General features: G+C 36.6%; 1 protein-coding gene across 6 annotated transcripts in view; it reads right to left on the minus strand.

Annotated features, from left to right (window-relative positions):
- EXOC6B (exocyst complex component 6B) overlaps positions 1-12,916 on the minus strand; it is a 613,936-nt gene that overhangs the window by 236,160 nt on the left and 364,860 nt on the right. For all 6 annotated transcript variants that reach the window (XM_053890818.1, XM_053890816.1, XM_019441650.2 and 3 more), the window contains exon 18: positions 11,838-12,017. In XM_053890818.1, the coding sequence (XP_053746793.1) occupies positions 11,838-12,017 (180 nt within the window). The remainder of the gene's footprint in view (positions 1-11,837; positions 12,018-12,916) is intronic.

A 12,916-nucleotide genomic window follows, 5' to 3' on the forward strand; every position in this document is an offset into this window, starting at 1 on the left:
AATTTACCTACCTTTGCCTAAATTTAATCTGTAAAACGTGTTACTCTGAAGAATGGAATGAGCTAAATGAAGAAGACTGAAATCTTTCACTATTGTAATTTATGAGCAAAGGCAAGTCTGACTTGGAAAAAGCCACAAAGATCTAAAAATGTTTTAATAAAGCAAATGCTTAAATACTTTTAGGTTTTTTTTAAATGTTTACTTATTATTTTTGAGAGAGAGAGAGAGAGAGAGAGAGAGCAAGAGGAGGGGTGGGGCAGAGAGCGGGGGACAGAGGATCCAAAACAGGCTCTGTGCTGATAGCAGAGAGCCCGAGGGGGGCTTGAACTCACAAACCACAAGATCATGACCGGAACAGAAGTTGGATGCTTAACCAACTGAGCCACCAGGAACCCCTGCTTAAATAGTTTTAAAATGCCAATACCCAAGGGATACAGGAGTGCTGATACATAGGGGCACTTGTACCCCAGTGTTTATAGCAGCACTTTCAACAGTAGCCAAATTATGGAAAGAGCCTAAATGTCCATTAACTGACGAATGGATAAAGAAGTTGTGGTTTATATATACAATGGAATACTACGTGGCAATGAGAAAGAATGAAATCTGGCCATTTGTAGCAACGTGGATGGAACTGAAGAGTATTATGCTAAGTGAAATAAGTCAGGCAGAGAAAGACAGATACCATATGTTTTCACTCTTATGTGGATCTTGAGAAACTTAACAGAAGACCATGCGGGAGGGAAAGGGGGGAAAAAAAGTTACAGAGATGGAGGAGGCAAACCACAAGAGACTCTTAAATACTGAGAACAAACTGAGAGTTGATGGGGGTGGGGAGAGCGGAAAGTGGGTGATGGGCACTGAGGAGAGCACCTGTTGGGATGAGCACTGGGTGTTGTATGGAAACCAATTTGACAATAAATTATATTTTAAAAATGCCAATAACAAAGAAATTATAAAGTGGCAATTTTGAATAAGATTACGAAGCCACACCACAAACACAATTACTTATAATTCACATATTTCCTCGCTGAACATTTTTCCCACTAACACGCTTTTACAGTTTTCACATACTTGCAATCACGTTTGTAAAATTTTCACTCTGCTTTTTTCATTTAATATTACACTATAAACACTTTGCAGTGCAATGTTATTATTTGATATTCATAATATTAGTTTTAACAAACGCATAATAGTTCCTTGATCAATAGTATTATCGTTTATACAGCCATTTACCTATTATTACACAGTTAGGGATGTTTTTAATTCTTTGATCTCCTCATAAGCAATGTTGAAATAATTGTTTTGTCCTCAGAGAATTTCAAGTTTCTCACTACCTCAGCAACAATGAGAAAGACTCAGAGCTGCCTCCTTCCCATTTTATAAAGGTATGTGAGCTTTTAAAGTGACCAGACAGAGTAGTGTCCAAGATGTTCTCACTGGTATCTCTGACTCTAAACAGTGTATTAGATATGGAGAGTTGTAGCATTTTGTGCTCCTTTAAGCACTAGATTCTCCTTACTTTCTACCTTATCTCAGCACCAAAAACAAGATTAGAAGTAAATGTTTCTTAGCATTTAAACTTTCTTAATCTTTTATTTAACAATTATAAGAGCAGGAGACAATGTAAAGACCAATATCATTAAAGAGGCAAAGGACTACCAGCTGATAACTACCAAAGAATGGCCATGGCCGTTGGTAACAGTTTTCTGGAGGAAAAGTGCCAAGTAATAGCTCAACACACAAAGATGTCTCTTAAGAAATACAAAACTCCTGAAGGATGTAAGTCCCAAACTAAACTCACAACCTCAGTACCACACTAATAAGGAGCTAACCGGTTGATTTCTATGTACTCTATGTAACTCAAATAATCAAAATCTTAACAGCATATAATCAGGGAATACTGATTTCTCAGTAGACAGAGAAATTATCAGCAAATCTGTCATTTGTTGTATCACAGGGGGGAAAAACACAAAAAAAGAAAATTCCTTGGACACTGTCTCTACCTATATAATTAATCTGAACAAGAATTTGATAGATATCCTGAAGGCTTTGATTCCTCTGGTTTCTTAAGAACACCTGGAACTTCCTTACAGGCATACCTCATTTTATTGCACTTCACTCTATTTCGCTTCGTAGATATTTTGTTTTTTATAAATAGAAGGTTCAAGGCAGTGGAGGGAATAACTGCAGATGTAGTGGAAAGAGCAAGAGAACTAGAAGTAGAAGCAGAGGCTGAAGATAAGACTGAATTGCTACAATCTCGGCATACAATTTGAACCCATGAGGAATCGTTTCTTATGGATGCATAAAGAAAGGGGATTCTTGAGATGGCATCTACTCTTGGTGAAGATGCTGTGAGGACGGTTGGAATGATACCAAGTGACTTAGTAGAACACCACATAAACTCAGTTGACAAACAGTGGCACGGCTGGAGAGGATTGATTCCAATCTTGAAAGAAGCTTTGTTGCCAGTAAAATGTGATCGAAAGGCATCACATGCTACAGAGAAATCATTCCTGGAAAGAAAAGTCGATCGATAGAACAAACTTTGCTGTCTTTTTTTTTTTTTTGTAATATTTTAAAAGTTTATTTATATTTGAGAGAAAGACACAGAGAGACAGAGGCAGAGTGCAAGTGGGGGAGGGGCTGAGAGAGAGGGAGACAGAATCTGAAGCAGACTCCAGGCTCTGAGCTGTCAGCACAGAGCCCAACGCAGGGCTCGAACTCATGAGCTGTAAGATCATGACCTGAGCCACAGTCAGATACTTAACCAACTGAGCCACCCAGGTGCCCCTTCACTGTCTTATTTTCAAGAAAATTGCCACGGCCACCCCAACCTTCAGTGACCATCACCCTGATCAGTCAGCAGCCATCAACATCAAGGAAAGACCCTCCATCACAAAAAAAAAAAAAAACTACAACACATTAAAAGCTCAGAGATGATGGTTAGCATTTTTTAGCAATAAAGCATTTTTCAACTAAGGTATATATATTGGATTGTTAAACATAATGTTACTGAATACTTAATAGACTACAGTATAGTGTAAACATAATTTACATGAACGGAAAAACCAAAAACATTCACTTGACTTGCTTTATTGCAAAATTCAATTTATTGCTGTGGTCTAGAACCAAACCCACAATATCTCCAAGCCATGCCTACGTTTTGTTCAAGTGAAAACCACAGAGACTGAGCTGATTTAGAGAATCATTACTACCATTAGACAGGAGAATTTCCACATGAGATGTCAGCTAAGGGAACTAGGTTAGGTTAGAAACAGGCAACCCACTTAACTAGTATCCTTCCCATTACCAGAGTTTCCACTTTCTGTACATATTATCACAACTTACCTCTCCTGCTGGGAACTGTTCTGGTCATAATGAATACAATTTTATACACTAACAAAAATACTGAATAAGAATCTCACAGAGGATAGACATTTAAATGATGTCTCCATGAAACGAAGCCTCGTGTACCCCCTGCAGAGTTTAGAAATAGCAGAGCCAAGAGAGAAGAGAACATGGGCTTTGGAGGCAGTTCACAGCCCAGCTCCACTGCTCTTAGATCATTAATTTTTGATACGTAAGCCTCTCCATGATTTACTTTTCTTATCTGTAAAATGAGATAATAACACCTTTTTGCCAATTTCTTGCAAGGAATAAATGAGAACATATATATGAGAATATAATTTTAACATATATATTCTCATTTATTCCTTGCAACAAAATTCACTCACACACACACACACACACACACACACACACACACACACACAGAGAGACAGAGACAGAGACAGAGATAGGCAGAGAAAGAAAAAGAGCCAAACACAGTATTATTAAATATGAAGAGATGGTTTTATACAGTGGAGAAAGCATGACCCAGAGTAAAAAACAAAACAAAACAAAACAAAAAAAACCTAGGATCTGCCCCACTATTGATTCCTTTTCTGACCCTGAGCAAGACCACTTTAGGCCTCAGTTTTCACATTTGTCAAATGGGGAAAATAATAACTGTTTATATATCATAAAGTTTGTTTAAAAATCCAAATGAAATAATGAGAATATATAAAAGAAAAAAAAAGAAGTTTGAATATCATAAAGTGAAACATAAATGCAAGTTATGTTTAAATTATGACTCTGTCGCTTGAAACACAATGATCTTTTTTAATTTGGGTACATTTAAGGGGATATGGAAGGAGAAAGACCAATTTAGAATTTTAAGCCAAAGAGGGGTGCCTGGGTGGTTCAGTCCCCTCAGCATCCAGCTCTTGATTTCAGCTCTGGTCATGATCCCAGGGTCATGGGATGGAGCCCTTTGTCAGGCTCAGGGCTGAGCATAGAGCCTGCTTGAGATTCTCATTCTCTCTCCCTCTTCCCCCCTCCTCCACCTCTGCTTCTCTGCCCACTGCAGCACACGCTCTCTCTCCCTCTATAAAATAAAATTTAAAAACAAAGAATTCTAACCCAAACTTTTGGTCCTTGTCTCAGAATAACACTTTGTGACTTTTCTTTTTAATAATTAAATGAGTACTTTTAATGATACACATGATCCCAAAATGGTTTTCGATCCTTAGGTAGGAATTCACTTAATTTATTACACAAAATAAGAAAACTCCACAAAAACTTACTGTGCACCACTTCATGCAAGGAACTGCACAGTACACACAGACAGACATGAATCAAACAAGGTCTCTGTGTGGCCACAGTTTACAGTCCTATGGCTGGCAATCAATTTAATAGGCACAATGGTACAGAGGAAAAGTTATAAAGTCAAATACATCTGTTTAAATCCTGACACTGCGGCCTATTTCTGGTATCTCTTACAAAGTATGTAACTTTCCTGAGTTCACACTGTCATCATTGAAACTGGGATCATACTCATCTGCCTAAGGCGTTATGCATCTTCATTAATTGGGATGACATGTAACACACGTAAAGCATCTGGAAGATAGTAGGTACTTCTAACTTACCACGCTCCCCTTTCCTGAAATAAGCACATAGGTCAATGACACACATCCCACCCAGGACAGAATTAGGTTAGTGCCATATAATAAGTGCCAAATGAAAAAGAAAGATGTCATACCTGGTTGGGAGAACAGGAGAAGGCTTCATGGAAGCTGTGGGATTTGAAAGGAGCCTTGAAGGATGGGAAAGATTTCAATTTCAATACACACGGTTAAAGTACACAAAAAGGTATGAACAACAACAAGGGTGGCAAATAGTTTGATGTGTTTGACAAAGAGGATTACTTCAGTTTGGAAGGAGTATCTTGGGCAAATAGAAAATGGAGAGAGACAAGGACAAAACGGTAGTTTGGAGGTCATATTATGGACAGTCTTGATGGTCACAGAGATTTTATACTTAATGGGTGGCACTGACAGTTTCCTAACTCGCAGTATCATTTGGTTGGTCCTGAGATGGCAGCAGTTCACAGAATTAAATGCAGTACTAAGAGAAATGTCATTTTAAAAGGGCTTTAGGCAGGAAAAATGTCAGGAACCTTTATATAGAAAATGACCTTCCCTTAAAGATGGCCCATCAAATAACTGCCCAGGAAGAAAGGCCAAGAAGAGGTAACACTGTGAAAACTAAGACACCAAGAAACTAAGGCAAACCAAAATGGGTTAAGAGAGATCTTGACCCGGGTCATATAAATTAACATTAAGAGCAGACAGAGAAAACAAAGTCAGGATTCCCTCCTCTGGGTCCGTTACTTGAGACAGCATTTCCTTTCTCTCATGCATTTCTGAGAGATAATTATTAGGATAACCAGGACAAATTCTCAAAAGTATGCTCTTATGCTGAGCATGCAAACTGGGTAGCTGTGCCTGAAATTCTAAATCACACAACTGGAGCCTGCCAACATACTTGTGTACTTACCTCATCTCTTTAAGGATGTGGCAACAATTTTGAATTCTAACTGTGGAAAACGTTATTATTACAATCATTTCTGGGTGCCTCGTGAAAATAGGTAGGCCACCTTGGGCATCAAAACTTCAAGAGGGAAATAGTTGCAAATCTCAACAATTACCCGCCCCCAACCATTCAGTGTTCGATGAAGTAAATTCTAAGACATCTACTTCCACCCAAACACTCTCTTTCCCTCTCCATTCTGCCTCCCTCCCTGTCTTTCTCTCACACACACAAGCCTGCACACCGCCCTATACTCTGGGTTATGTTGCTTATGTAGTGACAAAACATCCCTGAGAACTAAGAAAACCTAGAGATTTCAAAATGTAATAGAACAATACAGTCTTTGGCTTTTTCTTTACAGTTCTTTCCATATACATATTTCCTATTATTCAGTCACTCTTTGAGAAGAGAGCCACTCTTGTTAGGGGGTTGAAAATATGAAAAGAAATATTCATATTAATTAAAAGACAAATGATTTTGTTTTTGTTTTTTCCTCAGAAATAGCTCTTTCCTCTCTCATCTTCCACTATTAGTGCACAAGAGCAAATCTCAGACACAGTTCTGTTTGGCTAATACAGTTTATAAATACAAGGTTCCATGCAGAAGTTATCCAGCACGTTGGCGAACATAAACACAAGTGCTGGGTGGTCTATTCTGCTCTGTGTAAACCCAGAAGAAGGGATCGTTTTAGAACCCATACTAATTTGATTCTAGAGAATACAATGGTTGGTGAATGCAAATACTTTTTTTTAACAGTGGCTTCAGAAAGAAGATCTCTATACTAGACTACACAGAAACATGGTATTTGCAGAAGTAATATTGAGGATTTAGGGCTGAGTCACCACCCACTTTGATTCTGAACAGCACGATCATCCTGATCCACACTGAGAGGTTATAGTATTTAGATAGCAATGACAGCTCAGAATAAACAAAATAAAAGGAAAACTCCTCAACGAATTATTTACAGTATAGACCTGCAAGAAAGGTCACAACTCTACTGATAGAAAAAGCATGTACTTTGTGTTAGACAAACATGAGTCTGATTAACAGTGCTATTTCTAAATGGCCTGGACATTCAAGTAAGTATGGAGCTGACCTATGATAACTACTGAATACATAGGAACTGTGTTATATGACATGTAAAACAGTCATGCTCATGAGGGTGTCATTTTATTTTTTTAAGAACAGAAAAAAAGCAAGGAAGACGAATATAGGGAACACCTATTTAGAATGGCTTTGACTTTGAACTACTACATTTTATTTTTCATCACATTCCAAAATCTTTCTCATTCAAGCACCTGTACAATGCTGGAGGAGACATTATGGCCAAAATACTATTAGCCATTTTCCTTTCAAAAAATGAAACACATTTGTAAACATCTTTCTTCAATAAAAGTGTTTTTTAATATAAATTAATTATCAAAGAGAATAATCTTGAAAGAGAATAATAATTCTAAAATCGCCTCCCCCCACTCCACAATTATAAAAGTAGCAAATGTCTCATGACAGAAAAAATATTTTTAAACACAGAAAAACAAAAAGAAAAAAATTAAAAGCTATATAGAGATTAGTATAGTTAAACCAGGGAGTGCATAATTCTAGATTTTTTATTGTATATAGTATAAATGATTAATGTGTCTATATCTGTATTAATAAAAGTGAGATCATATTATATAAAATGATTTTGCAATCCACTTTTCTAATCAAGAAATAATTAACATATCTTAAACCAATAAATATCTATCTCCATTAATTTAATGACTGACTGACATCACATTATGTGAATATATAATAATTTATTGAGCTAACACATCTATTACTGGCTTTTAACTTATTCTCTACTCCACTATGCAAAAGACAATAAATACTATGTTGAACATACTCACATCTGAATTGTATAATATACCCACGATTATTTCATTAAGTTAGAATGCTAAAAGTGGGATTGGATTGCAGGGTCAAAGGTAAGCAAATTTTATGAGTTTTTTGAGGCATATTGAAAAACTGACCACCAAGAAGGATATACCAATTTACACACCTTCCAGCAATGTATCAGAATACCGATTTTTGGAAATGTTTCTCATAAATATTGAACATCATCATTTTCTTATTTACTTTTGGCAAGTTTATAGGCAAAAATATCCTACAACATTAATACGTTTGTCTTATTACCAGAGTTGCATATTTTGTTCATGTTATCTTATATTTTTCTTTTTTTCTGACTGCCTAAAATACAACATTTACAAATTTTCCCAAGTTGTGTGTTATTTTCTTACTAAATTTGAAACAATGTTCTTATATTGTTATATAGTACAGATTTTAACCTTTTGGAATACTTGTTAAGTACTTTTTTTGATATGTTTACATTCTATTTTCTTTATTAATTCTTTTTAGGTATCTTACAAAACAGTTATTTTTATTTTTATTTTTCATTTACATCCAAGTTAGTTATCAAATAGACCACTAACGATTTTAGGAGTAGAATCCAGTGATTCATCCCCTACATGTAACAACCAGTGCTCATCCCAACAAGTGTCCTCCTTCATGCCCCTTGCCCATTTAGCTCATCTGCTCCACCCAGAACCCCTCCAGGAACCCTCAGTTTTTCTCTATATTTAAGAGTCTCTTATGTTTCATCTCCCTCCCTGTTTTGTATTATTTTTGTTTCCCTTCCCTTATGTTCATCTGTTTTCTTACAAAAATTCTATGCAGCCAAATTATTAACCTTTTCCTTAATGATTTCACTCTTTGGTGTCATCCTTATTTTATTTTATTTATTTATTGAGAGAGAGAGTATGTACATGCAAGTGGAGGGGGAGGGTCAGAGAGAGAGAGAGAGACAGAAAGAGAGAGATGGGGCAGGGGGAGAGAATCCTAAGCAGGCTCCATGCTCAGCACAGAGCCAGACACGAGGCTCCATCTCACAAACTGTAAGATCATGACCTGACCCGAAATCAAGAGTTGGAAGCGTAACAGACTAAGCCCGTAACAGACCCAGGTGCCCCTGGTGTCACCCTTAGGATGGTGACTCACAGATTACAGAAATATTTGCTAATATTTTAGACAAATAAATACTTGCTAATATTTTTATTGATTCTCCCCTAATTTCTTTCTTTTTAAAAATGTAAACAGGCATTGGATCTAGAACTTATTTTGATAAGTGAAGTTTGGACTTAACATCTTTTTATCCACATTAGCAGACAGTAGTGGCAACAGCAATTAATGAACGCCACCTTCCCCATATACTAAATTCTTACATGTACTTTGAACTACATACAGATTTTATGTTCTCTTTCTTTAATCTATCAGTTTATTCCAATGGGAGAAGGGTATTTAATTCAATTTTCAGTGTATAATGAACATTTCTAGGAAAAGACCACACTCAATTTACTTGTTCATATCTTCCAGCAAATACTGTCCATTTTTGTCTCCAAATAAATTCTAGAATCATTTTGTTAAGATGACCCCCCACCACCGAATTCATATCACTGCAATTAGATTAATTTTGGAAAAATTCTCTGCAATATGAAATATTCCCATCTAAAATACTGCATATATTTGTACATAATAAAGTCTCTCTTAAATTATTCTGTGAAATGTTCTTCACATTGGTCCTACATATAACTTGTTAAGTATATTTACAGGGATCTTGTAATCCAATAATGAATACAGCATTTTTTTTTATTTGTTTTCTAAGTGGACCATCTAACCAACTAAAGTCTTACTGGCCCTAATTATTTTTTTAATTTATTTGCGGGGCAGTGGGGGGGGGGGGTGGTTATCCAACCACACAGTAATAATCTATGAACAATGAGAATATGTATTATTTATTTCTTTTTTTTTTAAACCGTATTTGATAGAACAAAAGCAGTAGTAAGCCCAATGAGGGGCTGGAACTCATGAACTGTGAGATCATGACCTGAGCTGAAGTCAGTTGCTTAACCAACTGAGCTACCCAGAAGCCCCACCATACTTCTGATATAAATGCAAATAAATGTTTTTAGTGTTCCACTGTTAAATCCATGGTGGTTGCTGAATTTCACATAGGTGCTCCCTATCATACATGTCACTGAAATATTATATTGGTTGAATTTTAGTAAGTATATTTTGTAATCAGGAGTGCAGGATGGATGTTGTACAATGCCTTTTTAGAATACACAATTATGATCTTTGTCTCTTTTACCTAGTAATGTGATAAATTATATTCACAGATTTTTAAATATCAAACCATCCTTGCATTTCCAGAATAAGTCCTACCTAGCAGTGGGAAATTACTTTCTTCAAACACCTTGGAACTGCTTTGCTAAAATTTGATTCAGTCTATTTTCTTATTCATAATTGTGAGATTGGTTCATCGTGTTCTCCTTTGTGCTACTTATGCCTGGCTTCAGTATCAAGATGAAGCTAGATGAAATGACCTAGTTTTCTGCAGGCCAGTGCTCCCACTGAGCAGTATAAAAGGCAGTAAAAAACGGACACACGAGAAGACTATGAAGCAATGAGGACTAAAGGGAATAACGCTGCAAAGAGGGCAGACCTTTTAAAGGTGAGCTGAGGCTCTGCAGCCATCTCTGGAGGCATCTGCCAAACGTAGGCATAGGAACAGACCAAGAATTTGGGTTAGGTGCAGGCAGGGAGTAACTACTGGGGTGAAAACAAATCACTGAATTTTTGTTGTTTCCATGGGGCTAAAGTGCCAAAATTGGAGATTTGAGGGCCAGCTTTCTCCTCAGACATTTTCTGAATTCTAAAGCTACACAGCAGAGGAAAATAACGGTCTAAGGCAAAACTTTTGAAAAGCAAAGTAAGATCTTCCCCCAGTCTTACAGTGTTTCACAGAAAAAGATTCACTAGTGGGAGGATTCATGAGAATTTCAGTTGGGAGCTGAAAAATCTTGAGGGAGTGGTAAACTGACACTGACAATCTCCAACCACTTTTTTCCTGTTGGCAATTGTTGATCTGGGTAATCCTCCTTCTTAAGACATTTGCCAAATTCTAAAATTAAAAAAGGCAAGAGGCTGAAAGAGATAAGGTTCCTCTGAAAAATGGAAATATCCATAGTCCTCTTGGTCCTGAAGAGACAGTGATGTGTCAGGCTCTCATTAAAAGCTCTAAAGAACCACATACTAATAACAGGGGCAAACGAAAGGTATGCTGCATCTACAATCCAAGCTTGACCCAGATCTGCCCATGAAGGGAGTAGGTGATGAGGCTCAAACCATAACCCACCTGCCCATACTACCTACTTAGTAAAAAAAGGGATAAACTGATTTTAGTGGGAAATGTCCTCACCTGGAACCTCTACATGTTTTAAATAAATGCAATGTCTAACATCAACCAAAAATTAACAGAAAGAGACAGGACCATATGACCAAGAACCAAAAAAAGGATAAAAAATAATTCTACCCATATGTAGATAAACTACATATTACCATTAATAAACATAAAAAATAACTTTAAAATTACTAATTAATATGCTAAAGAAAATAGAGAAATGATAGATAAATTAGATTAAAAGATGGAGAATTTCACCAGATATTTAAGGTTATAAAAAAAAAATCAAGTGGATATTCTAGGATTAAAGATACATGCCTGAAATTCTAACTCCTAAGTTTTTCTTCTATTTCTACCATAGCATTCACTATGTGTTTGCACTAATTACTTCAGGTGAAGTTAGGAGGAACAGAAATACACATGATATTAGGGACCATTTTCAACAAAATAAAAAAAACTGCAAAACTCAGTGAGAAAATGATGGAAGAGATCTCTAAATCTCATCAAGGGGCAATAATTATAGTGTGAGTTTTTATATCCTGAAGAGCCTCCTGGCTAGTTAAAACAGAAACAGACATCTTTCACCAAGACAGATTTTAAGAAAATTTTCTTCTATATGATGAGCAAAGTAAGAGCAATTGTCACTTACAGGAAGGTGTGTGAATACAGCAAAAGTGCTTCGTAGAAAGGCAATGAGGTCTACTAGGTAATCACTAGCTTTGTTGCCCAAATCTCCAGTCATCCAGTCATAGTCAGCCAGCTGTAGAAACTGGTCAATCTTCTGGTTTAAATTGGTATAAATTTCTTCTTCAGCTGCATGTCTGGCATCCTGTGAAATATGGAATTTTAAAACTCATTCAGACTTCCAGTATAATCAGAAATTTCTACTTGGAGACATCTCATACTTATATCCACTAAGTAATGGAATTGGGAATATCAAGACTATCCCAGTCTCCATTAATTTTTCCTTTTCAAAAGTATAGTAGAGTCTCTTCATTCTGTGTCTGCAAGACAAGCTATTGTTTTGCGTCACCAGATAGAGAATCTGTCTTTACTTCCCTCAACTATCTGCGTCCTTTTTTTACTTTCTTACATTTCTTCAAAACTATACTCACTCTCAGGTCTTATTCCCATTCATCTCTTCTAGGGCTCCAAGAACCTCCTTTCCTGTAATAACCAACCTCTCTAGATCTCCTAGTCTCCTCACATTGCTTATTATAAGTTTCAGCTTCATGCTATAAAAATTCCCAGTAGCTACTACCCTACCTCTCTGGTGTCTTTGTCATCAGGCTCCTTCAAAGATTGGTATACGCCAATGTTTCTTGAAATGTGTTCTAAGGAACGACAGATCTGAAAAATGCTAACACAACAGCAGAAGAGCTCCTAGATCAAATAAGTTTGAGAAACCATGTTTAAGAGACTCATGATGTACACTAGCATATAAAAGGCTCTAAGAAGTATATGGGACTAATGTTCCAAGAAAAATATTTTCAGGACAAAAGGATGTACTTGCATTAGAGCAATCAGGATTCCAATGCTAACAATCCATCAATATGGATTGGTCCACGGTAACCCAAGACCTCCATCCCACAACATGCAATACTCATTTTTCAGCCTGACCTTACTTGCTCTGTCAAACATTCTCTTCTAGAACTCTGTTCTCCTTTGGCTTTCATGAATGGTTTTCTCCTGGTTTTATTTTTACTTTTCTGGTCTCTAATCCTCTCA

This window comes from Panthera pardus, unplaced genomic scaffold (genome assembly GCF_024362965.1).
Source record: "Panthera pardus isolate Hobbes unplaced genomic scaffold, ASM2436296v1 HiC_scaffold_25, whole genome shotgun sequence".
Lineage (NCBI taxonomy): Eukaryota > Metazoa > Chordata > Mammalia > Carnivora > Felidae > Panthera > Panthera pardus.